General features: G+C 33.9%; 1 protein-coding gene across 1 annotated transcript in view; it reads right to left on the bottom strand.

Moving 5' to 3' along the window:
* The window catches only part of ena (ENAH actin regulator enabled), a 247,765-nt gene that overhangs the window by 162,507 nt on the left and 63,963 nt on the right, over positions 1–21,295 (bottom strand). The window contains exon 3 of the mRNA XM_090400769.1: positions 13,496–13,667. Coding sequence (XP_090256895.1) covers positions 13,496–13,667 — 172 coding nt within the window. The remainder of the gene's footprint in view (positions 1–13,495; positions 13,668–21,295) is intronic.

The following is a 21,295-nucleotide window of genomic DNA, read 5'->3' on the forward strand; positions in this document are numbered from 1 at the left end:
ATGATCACTTGTACTGAGTGAAAAGAGTGCAGTATTTTTAGGAAGGATAGACAGGATAGGAGAGGAGGAAGCATGCTGCTAATGATATCAGATGTCTTGAATCCAGTTAGACGTGAGATCTATGACTATATATATATATATATATATATATATATATATATATATACACACACACACACACGCACACGCACACATAGAGAGATCTCATACATAGTCACATATATATGCTATCTATACTAGTAACAATTTTTCACATGATGGTGAGTTTGAAAACATCTGGTGTGAGGTGGAGTCTAACAAGATTAAATACAGAGTGGGATGTTGTTACAGATTTGGTGGATCACTTGCTAGTGACAAAGAAATGCATCAACAAATAAATACAATGGGTGTGAAAAGAGTAATCATGATGGGGGACTTTAATTATCCAAACATTGATTGGGTAGCTATAAAATTGCATGAGAAGAATGAAACTGAATTTATTGAGCTGTTGCGAGACAACTTCCCCAAGCAGCATGTGACAAAAGAAACTCTAGGTCAAAGAGTAATAGATCTGATTATAGTGAAAGAGGGGGTTTTCAGTTAAAGACATAACTATCCTGCCTCTGGTTGGTGACAGTGATCATGTGGTACTCACTTGGGAAGCGGCTAAATTTATGAATGTTCCATTCAGAAAAGTTTACATGCTAAACTACAAAGCAGGAAATTATGACCACCTGAGGAGTATGCTGGGTTCTGTGCCGTGGTATCAGTTATTAGATGGGAAGGATATTGACAGTGTGTGTGAATTGTTTAAAACATACTTAAATGATGTGATGTGATATCAGAATGTGTCCCTGAGTTTGAAGAATAAACAGAATAGGACTGAAATGGATGTGTAATCTAATTAAGCAAGAGATAAGAAAAAGATTATGTGGAAGGAATACCGTATGCATAAGAATGTCAGTTATGATAATTATAAGCAGAAGGCCAGAAAAGTCAAGTGTTGTACAGAAAACTAAGTTTGAGTATAAAAAGAAACTGGCTCTGCGAGTTAAACACAACCCAAAAGAATTCTATCATTATGCTGCAAGTAAAAGAAAGAATAAATATGAAAGAATAACTCTACTGAATGCAGATGGTATGCGGGTGACTGACGTAGAAATGATTGAGCCCAACACTACCTCTTCACCATATGAGGAAACTCATGTGGATGAGGAGGAAGTACCAGAGCTGTTGCACAAACTGAATAAGAATTCTGCAACAGGGACTGATGGGATATCAACACGGATGCTAAAAGTGTTCAGCTGAACTGGATATTCCTTTGACCAAGCTTTATAATTTGAATCTCAGAATAAAGAAGATTCCACAGGAGTGGAAAAAATGTATGGTAATGCCATTGCACAAGGTGGTACAGAGACAATTGTATCCAACTATTGACCGATCAGTATTTCAGGAGTGGTGAAGATTTTGGAAAAGTTGGTTAGGGCTCGCATTCTGAAATGGGTTGACAGAGAATCTCTACTTTGCAATGAACAGCATAGGTTTACTAAGGGAAGGTCATATTTTAGAACTTGCTCACATTCTATAATAATGTTATCACTGAGTTAGACAAGGGGAATGGATACACCATGATACTTTTGCATAAATTGAAGAACATGAGATTGGATTATAAACTATTGGTATGGATAAGAGGATTACTGATGGACGAATATCAAAAAGTTCTTTATGGGGATTCTGATACAAGGGAAAGAGTGTGTCAAAAATGATATCAGGATTGTGGAATACAGATTTTTCTGTATAACCCAATCAGATACTTCTGAAAGGGTTATACAGAATTTCAGTAGATGGAATTTTTCATTTTATGTTGGGTGGGGAAAGAATGGAAGAGCATCCATATCCATGGAAGTTGAAAATCAATGCTGTCAAGAAAGGGGATTATAGCTAGATTTTTATTTCATCAAGTAGTGTGTAACTGGAATGGATTGCTGTTAGATGTTGTGTGTGCAAATAGCATGAATGAATTTAACAACAGGTATGCAAACCTCATACTATTTATCTTCTATCTTCGTACCATTTCTCATGACTTGTAGCTACTTTTACACATAGCTTTCTTACATTATTTCTCTATATTTTCTTAGGATACCTGCTGACTTTCCAGTTACTTTCAATGTGATTTCTTCTTTCAGACTGCCTCTAACTTCTTGAGTATACCATAGATGTGATTTTTTTTTATCATTGCAAACAATAACTTCACACACCTCCCTGACTGAATCAATAATTTTTAGAAATTCTGCAACTAAGTCCTCACAGTTTAGTTTTTGTTTAGAAAATGATTTTTTTTTTTTTTACTCAATGATATTTCAATCTAAGTTGATCTTTAAAAGCTGCCAAACACTGATTTTGAAAACCTGCATAGATATTCTTCTTTCTTTCATCATCAGATTCCTGACATTTACCCTCAAGGTGTACAGGATATGATAGTACTACATGAAAAAACTTACGTCACTGTTAACTTCCTATCTACAATTTTCCTCCAAATCAATCTGTTATTTGTCAAAACTCCAACATAATCAGATCTTATATTTCTGTATTCTAAATCACTTTTTACTGTCAATCCACCTACATCTTGGTCTTCCTCTGGGTCTTTTTTCCTAGCAACCTGGCAGAGAACATTTGTTTTCCTAATCTTTCCTCCTCCCCCCATTCTGATCAAGTGATCATACCACCTGAGAATAGCTCTGCTAACCCATTCCTGGATGCTAACAATGTTAAATTCTTTCCTAATATCTCATTTTTAATATGATATTGCCATTGTTGCCATCTGTTCACACCCCTAATCTTTCTCAGGACTTTCATATTTGCAGTCTCTAGTCTTTGGTCAAGTGTTTTATTTCTAGCCCATCTCTTAAATCAATAATTTAAATTTGGTTTAAGCACTGTGTTGTATATAGCTAGTTTAGTGTTTGACGAATTCCTTTATTTATTTCATATAAATTTATTCAGTTGACATCCTACCATACTGGGTTTGCTAATTCTGCTGTCTATTCCAAATTTAATTTGCATCTTCACCAAAAACTGTGCCTAAAGAGCTGAAATGTTTTAAATGCTGAAATGTCTATAAGTTCTCCATTCAGGATGCAGTTGTTGTTTTCAAGGTTTCTTCCTATTTTCATTGTCTTTGTCTTGCTGACCTTCATACCATATCTATTACAACAGTTATTAAATTTAGTCAGGGAATCTTGCAGACTTGTAGGTGATTTATTTAGAAGTATAACATCATCCACATAAAGCAAAAGAGCTGAGATTAACATCTCAATTTTGATATCAGATTTAATATCGCTTTCCTTCATAATGTGATCCATATAGGTAATGAATGACAGAAGGGATAATGAACATCCTTGTCTGACAGCAGATTTAATATCAAACAATCTTCCTGTACTTCCTTCAATTCTAACTGCTGACTTACAACTCAAATAAAGACTAAGTATGGCTTGATATAATGTCCCATTAACATTATATAACTATAGCATTTTGAATAGCTTTTCTCTTGGCACCTTCTCATATGCTTTTCCAGGCCTACAAAACCTTAAATACAGGTCTTTGTTATATTTCCATGATTTCTCAACTATTTGTCGTAAAGTGAAAATCTAATCCTGACAGCCTCTATTTGGCCAGAATCCAGTTTGTTCTTCACTAAGCTTTCCTTCCACAATCCTTCTCAACCATTTCTAAAGTATACTTGCATAAATCTTACTAGGAACACTAAGTAGGAAACTACCTACCTTTGTAATTCTCACATTCAGTTTCGTTTCCCTTTTTATATATGAGTACTATGAGAGCTCTACTACAATCATCTGGAATTCATTCCTGTGTCCAGGCCTTCTGAACCATGTCTGGCCAATTCATCGCGGGGAAAATTCAACGCCAAGACAATTCATTGCAGGAACAAATCATCGTGGGGACAATTCATCAGCTGGACAAATCATTGGCAAGACAATTTATCGTGAGGAAAATTCATCACAGAAAAATTCATCATGCGAACTACTGATTGCAGAAAATGTTATTCGCTAGAAAATTGAAATGATATTGTATTGATACTGATATACGAAAAGTAAATGCAGTGCAAGATAAATTTCACAAAAAATCATTTTATTATGTATCTATGTATTAGTTTGCCCGGTTAGGCGAGTGGCTGGTTGCTTCACAACCATATACAGTCGGGTTTCTTTTATGCAGTAGATTTTAATTCACTGAAACAATGAATTAAAATAAAATTGCATAAAAATGTTATAAAAATTCAGGAAAATAAGAATGCCTAAGTTTGTTTTAAAGCTTTATTCATTTAATTTTATTGAAAAGTAACAATTTTTTTATTTTTTTTTTCCCCATCAGAATTATCATCGCTATTAGACAATATTCAGCAACGTTTGCGAACTGGTGTGAAATTATGTTCACCACCAGAAGAGATAGTCAGCGCATCAGATCTGTATGGTAAAGGCAATGATTTTTTCACAAACAGAATTAGCTTCACCCTCGTTCTATGCTGATTTTTTTTTCTTCTGACAATGTAATCAGTGATTACACTTTGCAATGATGATTTCACTAATTTTTTATACAGCTCGCGATATCCAGACATGCAGTTCTTCAACTCATATTGGAATTTAAAGGCTCGTTCAGAATTTGTGTCATTAACAAGAAAATGATTTTCCAATTTATTGCACAGTTCAAGACCTTTTCGAATTATATCTGCAGTGAGGGGGAAGAGGTTTTTCTTCCCTTCACTATCGTTTTCAGGGGCGAATGCTGGTCTTGAAATTCATGCTTGCTCTTGTTATCATTCATGGAGTGAGAGGTGTGATTGAAGTCTGATTAGCGGAATAATGAATTACTGACCATTTAAAACTATATATTTAGAAATTTATGTACATTTAATCAAACAAACACAACATTTATTTTAGAAATGATATTCTATTTTTCAATTTAGCTACTTGATTACAAATTCTACCCTACGGTTCCTTCTTTATGAACTGGTCAATAACATTGTCATAAAAAGTTGGTTGTAACTTAATTTTCCCAAGCAACACGCACACTTGTAAAGGTTGGTTGAAGCTCACTGGCTAGAGCTACGTTGACTGCGTATGGCCTGTGTTTAAGCAACAGAGCGAGATGACGTGAAATGGCTATGCGCATGCACATGAAATCACAGTGCTGATGCAAGGAACTGGAATCTCCCGCAACCGAGCATGCCAAGATAGCTTTGACTAGACGTGCAAGCATCAGCCAATACACAATGCAAAGCTCAATTATTGTCGCGCAAGCTTAAGACCTCTTCTGTCTACAAAAATAAAAGCCTAAACGGAATGCTTATAAATGCATGCATTTATTAACAAATAAATATTACTGCTTTCTCAAGTAATGAGCTTGCGTAGCAAGCATGGAGAATTCGCTCCTGATCATTTTCTGGATCTTCGACGATATCTAAAGTTAATCGATATCCAAAAATATCGTCGTCACTTAAGGCATTATCCACATGCTTGTTTCGAAACCGTAGTGCATCGATTTTTTTTAAAAGTAATAGGCCTACAGATTTAAATTTTAATATGAATAAGACAAAAGGGACTTTGTTTAATTTTGGTGTTAAGAAATCTCTTACTGAAGGTGCTTGTGATGCAACAGATAGTGATTTATCCACCTCCAACCTACAAAGCGATCTCCAGGATGTACAAAAGAAGGGGGAAACTATCAATCAGCACACAGGAGGAAAAAGTCTGCATTCACTCATAAGTACTTATAACAATAATATAAATTTGTGGTGATCAGAATGGAATATGTCAATGAAAATCAGCACAAATTAATTTAATGTTTAATTAATTAATGAATATTAATTATTAATAATAAATCAGCTAAATTACTTAATTATTAATTAATATATTACAAAATAACCAAGGTGTTCCATGAAAATTTCAGGATTTGTGATGTGTTCCATCATAGGAAAAGTTTGGGAAACGCTGGAATACCCTATTATCGGAATGGATTCTCCTTCTGTTGACATGCACAGAAGTGTCAAAAGGTCTCGTATCTGTGAGCGTACTATAGCGCATAACTTCAAATCTCATAAAAAGAGACCCAAGTGTACCTGGGAAAGGAGTGTCCTGGATTCAATTTCTGTCGCTGACATGAGGAGCTTAGGATCTTTCTCAGACATAGCCAAGTTAGCCGGTCTTGGGCTAGGACTGCAGGGTTTTTCTCCCCTGTTTATATAGGATTTTTCCTCTTGCAAGCAGGCAAACTGGCCTTGAAAACATAACACTTCTATAGACAAAGGATACACTGGGAGGCATAGGCCAACCACCTTATCCTCGCAAAACGGTTATAAGGAATAGAAACCCTCGACACCTAAGAGGTAAAAGAGGGATAGATCTATATTATTTATTTAGATTTTCATAATATTTTTTACTCTTATACAGTGAAAGTAATATTTTATTGATTAGTGAGTTTCCTGATTTCTGTTTCGTCTTAAAATGGTATAAATATTCTTTCTTACTTTGATACTACAGATACTACTTTGATGGAATATTAATATTTACAAAATTATAACCGCAACCGTTACACGAGGATAAGGTGATTGGCCTTATGCCTCCCAGTGGATCCTATGTCTGTAGAAGCGTTATCTTCTCAGGGCCGGTTTGCTATTTGCTTACTTGCTTGGGAAGAAAAATCCCTTAAAACCCTGCAGTCCTCGTCCAACACTAGCTAACTTGGCAATGTCAGAGAAAGATCCTATACTCCTCATATCAGTGATGAGAATTGAACCCAGGACACTCCTTTCCCAGGTATATGGTTGTGAAGCAACCGCACTCGGCTAACTGGGCAGACTAATACATAGATACATAATAAAATTATATTTTGTGATATTTATTTATCTTGAACTTCATTTACTTTTTAGATATTGGTATCAATCCAATTCATTTCAGTTTTCTAGCGAATAACATTTTCAGCGATCAAGAGTTCGTGCGATGAATTGTCCATTCAACGAATTTTCCGCAATGAATTGTCCATGAACCCTTCTGAACCATGCAGTGCAGCCACTAAAACTTTTATACCTCCATACTTGAGCATTTCTGGTCGAATATCATCTACTCCTGCTGCCTTTCCACATTTCAGCCTTTTGATAGCTTTTTCTACTTCAAGTATGGATATGCATTCCTGATTGCATGCCTGTTGAGTGATTTTTACTGTGTTGTCAGTGATTGTTTCATTTAGTAATTTTTCGAAGTAATTACTCCATCATCAAGGATATCTTTTCCTCCAAGTTTCATGTTACCTTTATCATATCTAATTCCTTTTACAGCACTCTTTCCTCCATTTCTGAGCTTTTTTAACAGCCTCCAGAATATCTTGCCACCTACCTGATATTTATTTTCTATGTTCTTACCAAAGTCTTCCCATGACTTTTGTTTAGCTAGTTTTACAGCTTTCTTACTTTTGTATCTGTATTCTCTAAGAGCACAAGCTGACTTATTTGCTAGGAACATTTAATGTGCTTTCTTCTTTTCCTTCAACTGCCTTTTTAACTTCCTGTGTCCACCATGGAGTTCTGATTTTTCTATCCTTGCAGACAACCTCACCACATGCCTCTCTGGCTAAATCAATCAATATTTTCATCAGGGCTTGCCAGTGGATCTCCAAGGTTTGGTTCCTGTTCTCAAACTCTTTCATTTTTTCTTGAATAATGTTAGTGTATTTTAGTCTACAGTTCACATGTGAGAGTTGCTTAACTTTTATTGGCTTTAAAACTTTCTTACATATTCTTCATTTCAATATGAAATTCAATTTTATCCTACTCAAGACTAAATGGTGATCACTTCCAATTTCAAATCCTGTGTACACTCTAGTGTCCTGTACCAGTGAGAAAACATCACTATCAACAATAACGTAGTCAATGAGACTTTTCTTACTGCTTGCCTCTTCTCTCCATGTGAATTTGTGCACATTTTTATGTTGGAACATTGTGTTAGTAATAACCAGTCCATGTCCTGAGCAGAAATCCAACAAGTATTTGCAATTATTATTAACGTTACTCTTTTCTCCAAACTTTCCCAAAATATTTTTGGATGTCTGACAATTATTTCCTACTCTGCTATTTAGATCCCAAACAAGGACCACTTCTCCTTTTTCATTGTGTCAGTTGCTTTCTCTAAAGCCTCAAAAAATTGCTCTACTTCTACCTTACTAGAACCTTCTGTTGAACCATAGGCACAAATAAGTCTCATTGTCCAGTTCCCCGTTCTGATATTTGTCCACACTCTACTTGATATTGTTTGCCATTCGAGAAGATTATCCTGGTATTTAGTGTTGCATACTATAGCAACTCCTTTTTTTTTCCCCTGATTTGTATTTATTGCTTAGAAAGATCTCACCAGTTTTTATTTCAGTCATCCCTATTATGTCAATCTAGTACTTACCCATTTCCTCAGCCAGCTCCATTTCTTTGCCATTTAGGCTTCTTACATTGATAGTATCGATCTTGAATTGTGGTGATATTGAGTTGGGATATATTTCAGGATTTGTTCTTGAAATATTCTTCTTTTCAATATGAGATTATTTTTCATCCAGCTTTGGAGACAAAATGGTTATCACTACCCATTTCAAATCCCCATAAACTCCACCTTTTCTGAATTCTAGAAATTGCTTCTTCCTCTATCTTTGTTAACTCTTATGATTATAAGCTAACTACTAAACTATATACTGCCTTAGAGCAGAAATGAGTTTCAAAATGGATATCTTAAAATTTATCCTCTAGAGCTAAATTCTATAATACATATATAAGAAATATAAGAAAAAAATATATATATATAGAATCTGTATAAAATAAATTAAAAAGAAGGGCTATGATGGCAAACGATTCAATGAGTAGGCTATGTAGAAGGAATGGATGCGAGTTTTTGGATGTGTGGAGTGAGTTTGAGGGAAGATTGGATTTGTATAAGAGGGGATAGCCTACACCTGAATGAGTTTGGTATCAGGAGGCTAAAAAAACTAATAACTGGTATGAGACCTAACACAGAGAGTCAAGGAAACTAAATTCTAAAGGGAGGAATGGTGTGAATGTGGGTGTAAGAGCGACAAGGGTATATAAATGTATTAATGACAGGAATGGGTTTTGTCATGGAAATGTTGATGAGGTGAGAACGATTTTGGGTTTGTGTTCGTCCAGTCGGACCCATCATGTGTGCAAAGATGTCTACATGTGTCTAAAAAGATGTCTACATTAGAGAAGAATAAAGATCTGCAAGTTGTCCAACTGTGTCAGGCAGACTGCAAACAAGAGAACATGCAGTTAGATTATTGTGTCTGTACACGAATACTAGGAGTATCAGAAACAAAGGGGTAGAGTTGGTTGCCTTAGTCAATATGTTGCGACCTCAGATTGTAGGAATTAGTGAGACCTGGCTATAAGAATCAGACCTACTAACTGGTATCGAGTGTCATGGGTACAGTATTTTTAGGAAGGATAGAGTGGATAGGAGAGGAGGGGGCATGCTGCTAATGATATCGGATGACTTAAATCCAGTTAGAGTTGAGACCTACGATTGTAGTAATACTACTAACAATATTTCATGTGGCAGTGAGTTTGAAGCCATCTGGTGTGAGGTGGAATCTAACAAGACAAATTACATAGTGGGGGGTGTTGTTCCAGACCTGGTGGATTGGTTGCTGGTGATGAAGAAATGCATCACCAAATAGAAAAGGTGAGTGAGAAAAGAGTAATCATAATAGGAGACTTTAATTATCCAAATATTGATTGTTAGCACTAGAATCTCGTGAGAAGAATGAAAATGCATTTATTGAGCTGTTGTGGGACAACTTCCTCAAGCCGCATATGACAGAAGGAACTCGAGGACAAAGAGTGCTAGATTTGATTATAGTGTCAGAGGGCATTTCAGTTAGAGACGAACTATTCTGCCTGCAGTTGGTGACAGTGATTATGCAGTACTCACTTGGGAAGTGACTAAGTTTATGAATGTTCCATTCAGAAAAGGTTATATGCCGAACTACAAAGCAGGAAATTATGACCAACTGAGGAGTATACAGAGTTCAGTAGAATGGGATCGGTTGCTGGATGGAAAGAATATCAACAGTGCATGGACAGAATTTAAACAATACTTAAATGATGCGATATCAGAATGTGTCCCGAGAGTTCAAAGAATAAATAGAGTAGGAGTCAAATAAATGTGTAATCTTATTAAGCAAGAGATTTGTAAGAAAAGGACGATGTAGAAGGAATACCATTTGCATAAGGATGCCGTCTGTTATGAAAGTTATAAGCAGCAGGCTAGAATAGTCAAAACTGTTGTATGGAAAGCAAAGTCTGATTATGAAAAGAAACTGGCTCTGCGTGCTAAACAACCCACAAGAATTCTATCGATATGCAGCAAATAAAAGAAAGAATGAATATGAAAGAATAACTCTTTTAAATCCAGATGGTGTGAGGGGTTACAGATGCAGAGGAAGTTGTTCAGTTAATGAGTGCTCATTTCGTTAAAAACTATCAACATGGTGAACGCAACATTGAGCTCACTGTTACCTCTTCACTAGAAGAAGAAACGCAGGTGTGTGAGGGTGAGGTATTAGAGCTGTTGCACAAACTGAATAAGAATTCAGCAATAGGGATTGATGGAATATCAGCACGTGTGCTAAAAGAGTGTTCAGCTGAACTGGCCATTCCTTTGACCAGGATGTTTAATATGAGTCTCTTAATAATAAGAGAAGATTGTGTGGGAATGGAAAGAACAATGGTCATTCGATTGCACAAGGGTGGTGCAAAGACTGATATATCCAACTATCGACCAATTAGTATCTCAGGAATGGTGGTGAAGATTTTGGAAAAATTGGTTATGGTCTGCATTCAGAATGAGTTGACAGTGAATCTCTACTTTGCAATGAACAACATGGGTTTACTAAGGGAGGAGCATGTTTTACAACTTGCTCACATTCTATAACAATGTTACCATTGAACTAGATAAGGGGAATGGATACACCATGATACTTTTGGATTTTGCTAAGGCTTTTGACAGAATACAGCATGGCAGACTGCTGCATATATTGGAGAAAATGGGTTTGGGTTATACAATATTAATATGGATAAGAGGATGGCTAACTGACAGATATCAAAAAGTGGTATACAGGGGATCTGAGTCTTCAAAGTTTAAGGTAACAAGTGGTGTACCACAAGGATCAGTGCTTGGTCCACTGTTATTCAATCTGTACATTAATGATATTGGGAAAGATGTGACAAGCGACACACAGCTATTTGCTAATGATGCAAATACAGGTTGGGTAATCAGGAATGCTGCTGATATGTCTTTGCAGAATGATTTGAATAAGCTGGGAATTGTGGGCACGGAAAATGGGTGTCAATTAAAATGTCAGTAAATATAAAGTCATTCACTTCAGCATGATTAGATATCCAATGTTGTATTATATTGGTGAGATTAGGAGAAGCTGATGAGGCTAGGGATCTTGGAGTGTTAATAGATAGGAAGTTGAAGTTCAGGGGCCATGTGGCAAAGATTGCAAACACAACTCAAAAGATAATTGCAATGCTCAAACGAACATTGCAATTATCATGTTCACATGTAAAAATAAGGATGTTATTTTGCCTCTTTACAAGGCCTTGATAAGACCTCACTTGGACTATTGTACGCAGGTTTGGTCTCTTGGTTTCTGTTGCGATTCTGATATATTGGAGAGAGCACAAAGGAGAGTGTTTAAAATGATATCAGGATTGTGGAATACTGATTATGAAGACAGATTGAGAATTTGTAGACTGCAGACACTAGCAAACAGGAGAAAGAGGAGTGATATGATTGAGATTTTCGAACTTCTGAAAAGGTCATACAGGATTTCAATTGATGGTATTTTTCAATTTATGGAGGGATGGGGAAAGGACAAGAGGGCATCCTTAGAAGCCGAGAATGAATGCCGCCAAGAAGGGTGTGAGGGATAGATTTTTCTCTCAGAGGGAGGTGCGTGATTGGAATGGGTTGCCTTTGGATGTTGCGAGTGCAAGCAGTGTGAATGAATTCAAGAATAAATATGATAGCTAGTGGGTGTAGTACATGGCCTCCCTCGATGAGTCTGATTCTCTGGAGGTCTCTCTTAATAATAATAATAATATTATTTTTTTATTTTTTTTTATTATTTTTTTATTTATTTTTTTTTTTTAAGTGACATATGGCTACAGTGGGAACCTGTTACTTCAAAAGCAGTAGACTTCATAATTAACACAAAAAATTAGTCTACAAATACTGAGCATATATACAATTTAATAACTAATTGCATCAACAGAATGTTTAAACTATTTAAAAATTCAATAAAGGTGATATGAATAGAATAACTTGACTGAAATTAAAGCTATCTCCAAAATAACATCCTGATAAGCAATCAGCACAGAAAATGAAAGATAAAATTTTTTCTCTATGCATAAAACACCATAAATATTTAGACAAAAAGTGTCCTGTATGAAAGGACATATTCTTTACTTACTATTAAGGTGTTTTTTTTTTTTTTTTTTTAACAAATCATGGTAATATGTTATGCTGTCAAATGTCTAACGTTGAAAGTTTAAAATGTCAGAAATTCAACCTCCGACCATCATAATTGTATCTAATCTAAATTCATTATCAACGACAACAGAATGAAAATTTATTTTGTAAATTTTATACCTGACAGAAAATTAATTAACCAATGCATAAATACTTGCTAACTAAGAATCCCATTTCTCATAGAAATGCTGAATAAAACAAATACAGCTAACTCTCACTACAGCAAAAACCATTAACAAAAAAAAAAAAAAAAAAAAAAAAAAAAAAAAAAAATCTCATTGCTTTACTGAAACGTGAATATCGAATTATTCATGTAGCACCCATGAGTTCTCTGTATTGGGTCTACTGTATAGGAAATAACCAATAATGAAAAGTGCAATAATTAAGAATGCTTCATTTGATATCTGTATTAATCGCATCCTGCTTAATATAGGCCAACAATCGCTCCTGAATTTGTTAGCATATATGCAGCAGCATAATTTTAAATCACACAAAGTGATTTCAAATTATCTCCATGACCTCCCAACTTTATGCATATAAATTTTGCAACTACTCAATCACTTATTTCTTCAACCAGTATTGAAACTAATTACTCTGCCAGCAAATTATATCAAGACAATATGAAATATATTACAAAAAATTTACATGTAAGCAGAAGATACAATTTTCACAACATGAAATATAATCTTTACTCTAAATGATCTGAATAATATACACACTTTAATTCAATTGAAATTTTTGAGAATTTATTCAAAATCTCAAGTAGGACTTGTATTGTAAATGATGCAAAACAGTTTTGCTCTGCATGTATCCTTTCTTAGGAGGAAAATAAAAATAAATAAACCTTTGAGTGATTTATGCAGATAAAGCATAATGAAGAAATAAAAATCAGATACAACTGCACTTACTGTTTGAGTTAAGTATCTCTAGAGCTCTGACCATTGCATTAGCAAATGAATCAGCATCTTCCCTACTACTGAAATTCAATCCATAAACTTGTCTGTTATCTCTCCATTGATGGAAAGTAGGAGTAGCCTGATTATATCTTAAACCCTTCAATATAGCACAATTTATTACTACCTATAAAAATGGGGGAAAAAATGTAACTATACTGAGTGTTTGATGAATACATAAATTAGTGCTATTAAGTATATAAGTGAACTTCCTTTCATCAGATTGTGGAATTCTGACTTACAAGGTCAAATTTAACAAAGATCATATTTAATTATTACTTGAATAAGCACCTTAAGGAATCTTAAAAAGGAGCAGTTAGGTATCACTTAAGGTAAATCATGACATTCTAACCTATCCAATTTTAATTTATCCATCATGACAAGGAAACATACACATCATATGTGGCTAACTTATACTGATAAAAATAAAGTGACCTTTCTCAGACTCAGAGTTTGCACTGACTTCTCCCTCTTTGGCAAGCTTTTCTGATAAAAAATAAATTTTGTCATGATAATCTCTACTTCAAAATAAGCAACAATCTATATATAAAAGCATTTAAGGCTATCCAGTTGAAATTAAAAAAAAAAAAAAAAAAAAACATAAAATAATGTTTACACTATTTTGGGATAATCATTCCAATAATTAAGTATGGCCACAAAGTGCAAGCCAACCTTTAGTTTGAAGTTATGCTTTGTATGTTAAGGAAACACAGTTTGTTTCCCAAGTGGTGTTATGACAGTAAGCTTAATTCCAAATTCTAGAATGATATACTCAGAAACAAAATTAAAAACTAAAATGTAAGTTTAATAAAATATGATAAATATTTACAAAAGTTAATATACAGTGAAACAGTCATATCTCCAACTTTTTCTACAGTATTAGAATTACATATTATAAATAGTAATAGATGTGTTTGACTATCCAAAGAAATATTATAAACTGTCCTTGTTTTAAATAATCAAAATGAACTTTATCAGTGTTAATATATCATTTAATAATAATAATAATCCTTAAAAATACTAAAAATTAAAGATAGCTATTACAAATATTTTACTGCAGTTTAGTGTATTTACATATGAGAAAGGAGAGAACAGCTGTCTGAATAATAAATCAAAAACTTTCACGCCTTCATAATTTACCTGAATCTGATGCCAGAAAGGCTAGAAATCCATAATATGTTATCACCATAAGTGGACTATGAGTTAGATGATCTGGAAACCTGTTCCAAAGACCAAACATGGAATGTCAGCCACTTTAGGTCTCTAATAAGCAGGGTGATGATCTATCCTGAAGACATTCAAACATCAACACCCATAGTGAAATCCAGAACTTGATGTAGAGCATATATAATTACTTAGAAAACAAAGTGAATATCAATGATGATAAAAAAAAAGTCAAAGTTAAACCATCTTGATTTCTTATTTCTTCAGATAGAGATATATAACTAATCAAAAATAAATAGATGTCATGATTAATAAATACCAGTGATTTTTTCACTCAATACATTTTCTATTCCATCTTTCTCTTAATGTCTGAGACTCCAAAGCTTCTTATGGTCAAATAACTTCCATTTCACAAAATCTAATTAATGTTATAATATGGCAGCTAATCCTATCTGCATAGTTTGATATATCTGTTAACTGTACTCTCTAGCTGGTTAATTTGTAATGTAGGATGAAAAACATTTTATCAACAGCCCCCACCCCCTCCCCTCCAGTTTCCACAAGTAAAAATAATCCTGCCAAGACAACATAGGAGTTGCTGGCTCACTTCAGTTGGAAACTCCTATTAAAGGTTTTTCACATCATAGACAGGATTCAAACCTACCTCTTTCCAACCAAAAGGCATCATCAGTACTAAGCTATAAAGACTATGCACTTTTTTTTTATTATTCATTTGCTATTCTTCCAAGTAAAGAACATGAATTTTCAGGAACACTTGTGAAATAGAAAAACAATATACGAACACACACAAAGTTTCAAGTATATAACCAAATATTTTGATCTGAAACTTATATATCATATTCAGTGTAACTGACTGCATAATGGTTATCATTACCTATTTGTCCATTAAACTGTTAGTTTAATGAAGAAATTTTAGGGAAAGACAACATACACTAGAATATTAATTAAAAATTTTAATACTTCCTATATTTAGGAAGTTTTTGCCTTTAATATTATTAACCTTAAAAATGCCTTACTATAAAAAATGTGTCCTTTGAAGGTATTCTTCTGGTTTGGAAACAGCCAAAAGGAAATGGCAAGTCTGGTGAATACAGTGGGTGGTCCAATTTTACAAATGTTTTTTTTTTTTTTTTTTAAAACAAGAAACAGTTATTGCACCATGTGCAGGGACACTGTCATGATGGATGATCCAATTGTTTGGCCAACATTCATATCCCTTCTTACAAACAGCTTTACATAACCATGTTAGCACTTCTAAATAACAATGCTTATTCACTGTTTGTCCTTGTTCAATGAATTCACAGATGTTTTCCATTGCATGCTTCAAGGTCAATACCAAAATCATCAAGTTTTATCACCAGTAATAATTATCAACAACAACCAACTGTGAAGAAAGATCAGAACAAACATTAATTAACCTCCTACTGGCCAAGGTGGATGAAATAGTGAGACCAAATTGTACTTCTTATTCATGTTATTCAATAGGTGTTACAGAATCGTATCCAGATTTAACTCAACGTCTATAGACGTCATGGCCAGCTGGGGAGGATTAAGCCACCAGTGCTTTTGACTTTCACTCAAAATTCTCAGAACCGTCTATACAAAAATTTTGCTCGTTTCTGATTCAGTCTGTCTTACCTCTCAAACTCCTTCAATCTCAATAAAAGATGAAGATTTCATTTGACTATTATGCTTATATATATATATATATATATATATTAATTTTTGGAACGGACATGAATATAATATTTAATTTTTATTGAATAATATTTAATGGCAATATTTAATTGAACAGCTTCAAAGATGAATACAAGAAAAATAATTTTATATAGATTTCATCTCGCATTTTATGAAGTATATCCTACTTGCTTCCAATTACTTTGACCATATAGTGCACTTGATGATATATGAAGTGTGTATATATATTGTATTGTCCTTGAATACAGCTGATACTGAAGGATATATTGTATTGCCCTTAAATAAGAATTTCAGTTCTTACTTACAGAGCAGATACACATATACGAGGGTGGTCTGAAAAGTTCTCGGCCTAGCAATGAAATAACAAATTTATAATTTCAAAACTAGGTTCAGAACTGTATAAATATGCAGGAACAAGATTCAAAGAAAGACTCCTATTATTTTTAAATAAAATGTATACAACTGGCAAACCCCACCCCAATAAAATGGAAAAAAGCAATTGTGATTCCTATCTTTAAAAAAGGTAATAGAGATTACTCTAAAAACTATAGAGGTATAAGCATACTAAATTCCTGTTTTATAAAATATATAGCAGAATTTTAAATAGCAAACTAGGGAAATATTCTGAAAACTTTATTTTAGAAGTACAGAATGGGTTTAGAAAAGGACGATCATGTAAAGACCCAGCCTTTTGCCTAAAATTAATAATAGAGAAAAGAAGGGAATACAATTTAGAAACACATATTGCATTTATTGACTTTGAAAAAACATTTGACAAAGTTAAAAGAAGCATTTTATTTAACATATTAAATGAAAAATATAAATACCAAATAATATCCTAAAAGTTATCGTAAGTATACATGAAAATAATCAAATACAAATAAGATTAAATCATGAGCTATCATATACGAAAGAGATAAACCAAGGGGGTCCGACAGGGATGTCCCCTCTCAGCAACTCTTTTTAATATTTACCTAAATGAAATAATAATAAAATGGAATAAAAAATTTCCATCAAGGTATTAAACCTTCTCCTACTGTGAACTTAAACACTCTCCTTTTTGCCGATGACCAAATAATAATGACAAATTCTGAAGATAACTTACAGAAACCTATTTTAGATCTAAATACCATAGCCAAAGATTATGGCATGATAATATCAACAGAAAAATCAAAAACTATGGCCTTTAAGGGACAAGATCTAGCAAGAACTAAGATAGTAATAGATAACAAGATCTTAGAACAGGTGAATTCATTTAACTACCTAGGACATATGATCACAAATGAAAATGTAAAAGATATAAATGTAAAAATTGCAAAATATTTAAAAATAACAGGTGTAATTAATTCTATATTTAAACCAAACCTAGTTCAAAAACAAACCAGACTAAAAGTATACAATAGATTAGCCTACCAGTCTTATTGTATGGAAGTGAAATCTGGACAATAAAACAAAAAGACAAAGATTAATAACAGCAGAAATGAAGTTCATGAGAAAAACTGCAAAGTATACTCTATTTGATCACAAAAGAAACAAAGAAATTATGAAAGAATTAAACCAAGAATCAGTAATAGAAAAAATTTAAAAATATAAACATAAATGGATGGAACACGTTCAAAGAATAAAAATAGAAAGATTACCAAAACAAGCCTTAAAGTACAACCCATTAGGAAAAAGAAAACCAGGACGTCCTCTTAAACGATGACTTCTAAGGCTTGACCTCTTAAACGACGAATTCAGGCCACGCTAGGCCTAAATCCCTGATATGCATGATGATGATGATGATGATGATAATTTCAAAACTATTTTTATTTTTTTCAACATAATATCCCTTAAGACTAATACATTTATTCCAGCGATGCTCGAGCACCATTATCCCATCCCTGTAGTGGTTCTCAGTAAGATCTGCAAAATACCCCTCTACAGCTAATTCCCTCTTGATTCGAAGAAAAACGCTAACCAGCAAGTTTTAGTTTTGGGAAGAGACAGAAGTCAGAGGGAGCCAAATCTGGGGAATAGGGTGGATGTTCCAACAATTCATAAAGTAGATCCCTTAATTTTCCCATTAAAACACCTTTGTGGGCAGGTGCATTTCCTGATGAAAGATGGTTTTTCCTTCTACAAATCAGGTCTTTTCCAACAAATTTTTTCGTCTAGTTTGGTTAAAAGATCAGTTATTGTTTTATCTTTTTCATGATAATTAATAAACAAAATGCCTTAGCATCCCAAAAAAAAAAATGCCATGACCTTTCCTGCTGATGGAATAGACTGTCTTCTTTGGTGCTGAACAACCAGCTTCTGTCCACTGTTTTGACTGCTGTTTGGATTCTGATGTGTAATGGTGAATCCAAGCCTCATCCATAGTAATAAATTGACACACAAAATCAGTTTTATTCTTGTTAAAACGGTCCAAGCACTGTTCAGGGATTTTCATGCGAGTTCATTTTTGATTTGCTGTGAGCAAAGTGCAGCACCCATCTTGTGCAAAGCTTTTTCATATACAATTCTTCATGCAAAAGATATCCTACACGTTTTTTTGAAATGCCTATAGTCTCAGAAATTTCACGCACTTTGACTCACCAGTCATCCAATACCATATTGTGTACTTGATCAATGATTTCTGGTGTTGTTACATTTTTTGGATGTCCTTCATATGGATCATCTTCAAGGCTGGTATGCCACGTTTAAACTCAGCAGCCCATTTCTTAATTGTCAAAAACGAAGGAGAAGAGTGCCCATAAACTTTTATGAATTTCGAATGAATTTCTTTTGGCATTACACCTTCTTTTACAAAGAATTTTATAACTGCACGATACTCAATTTTATCCATTTCAAGTGATACAGACAACACTTTTGCTTCAGACAGCTGTATAAAACAAACTATTTGATAGAATGATTGGCAATTTCACATGGATGCTTATGACAGATGTTATAACTTTTCAGAGACCTTTTCAGACCACCCTCGTATAATAAATTTTCTGAGATTACACGATTCAACCTCTCTTTCTTTCCCTAGCTAGTATTGCCCTCTATGGGAAAACAGCTGTTCTAAAACTTACACCTAATGCATGTGTCCTTACAAATTCAAAGCAACACTCACATGACAACAAGGCTTCTATCAGTTCAGCAATTACACCTTACAATGAATTAGGAAAATTACTATAATTAAAAAAATATATATTAGGATTACAATATCACTGTAAGGAAACAGACCATTTAAAATATATTTAAGTTTCCTTTGGTATTGACACTGCTTATCCACATGGCAGTTCCAGCAATACTAGGCATTCAGGTGTATCAAGAAATACAAACAAGTTTCATAAAAAAAAAAAAAATATGATGTATTAAAACTTAAATCTGATTTATGAAATTTACATTCCATTTCTAAAATACTGTAAAACAAACGTAAGTAAAAGACAATTATGTGAGATTGTTCCATAGACATAATATACTGCAGGCTTAGTTTTGGGACATAATCTGAATCAAACCATGTATTAACCTTTCTACTGGCTGAGGTGGATGAAATAGTAAGACCAAATTGCACTTCTTATCCATGTTATTCAAAAGATGTTGCAGAATTGTATCCAGATTTAGTTGTTTAGTTGGTTGGCCATAGACATCGTGGTCGGTTGGGGGGGGGGGGGTAATGTAAATTCATGGTCAAGATTTAAAGATTAATATTATATACAGAGTTTTAAGATCAAGCACTTAGTTGGTATAAGTAAAGACTACACAGGACAACCAGTCAACAGTTAGTTTCAACACACTGTGCAGTAATTTTATATTTCATCTTAAGGACCACTAAATACAAAGAAAGAACTACAAATATCCAAGAACAATTAAACAATATATACATACTCATTGGCTAATTCCTCTTGGATGTTCATAGGTCTATGTAATTTATGTATTTGGGAGAAGATGCTGAAAATAGATTATAGTGAAATATGTACATCAAACTAAGTATGGTTGGTTATTTTTTTTTTTTTCATGAGTTATCCTATATAAACTTATCAACAAAAATGAAACAGATACAAGAAAGGAAATCAATTTAAGAGATTATCTCAAACTCATATTAGCCTATATGCTCAAATTTATTCTCTCTATATATAGTCTGGAACCTGTATAGCTCAGTGGAAATAGTGCTTGCACTCCACAGCGTTTGACCGCACAAAGTGAAACTTGGGTTCAAATCTAGTTGCCAATTATAGGAACATTTTCTAAGCCTTTTTTTGACCAGTTCCCGAGTTAATCCACCTCTGGCGCAGGCAAGCAGGATTTTTTTCCTGGAAACAGGTTTATCGTCCCATAATCTCAAGAAAATCAGATATTAAAAATATTGTGTTAGGGCTAGGGACCACAAGATGGAAGCACTTGTTAGCCATCTCTTCACTGCATGCTGATTAAATTCGTGACAGACTTGGGCCAGCTATCTCTGATTGGCTAGCAGTGAAGATTAAACTGGCCACTCAGTCTCCAAAAGTTAGATAGGGCTAAAACAGCCTCGCCTACTTCCTATATAGGAATAAAAGGCATTAGCTGATTTTTTTTTTTTTTTTTAATATATATAGTCTGCTCACAGTTAAGAGAAACATAGTTGGCAGAGTGCCAAGAAGAGTACATTCATGTTGAAGGGAAGGAAAGAATAAGGGATGTACAAACTTGTCACCAACACGCAAAATCACATGCTTTATACGTAAAATTTTCCAACCATCATACAAGCAAAACAGAATGTTCATAAAAGAAAAGCTAATTTTCCGACATTTAATAAAAAAAACAATCATCCTACGAAACGGGTTGATTACTCTATTATCAGAATGGATTTGCCTTCTGCCACACGCAAAAGTGCTGAGGGTTATCTCGTCTATGGTCAAA

The sequence above is a fragment of the Typopeltis vanoorti genome, chromosome 11, assembly GCF_054136105.1.
Source record: "Typopeltis vanoorti isolate ZY-2024b chromosome 11, IOZ_Tvanoo_1.0, whole genome shotgun sequence".
Classification (NCBI taxonomy): Eukaryota; Metazoa; Arthropoda; class Arachnida; order Uropygi; family Thelyphonidae; genus Typopeltis; species Typopeltis vanoorti.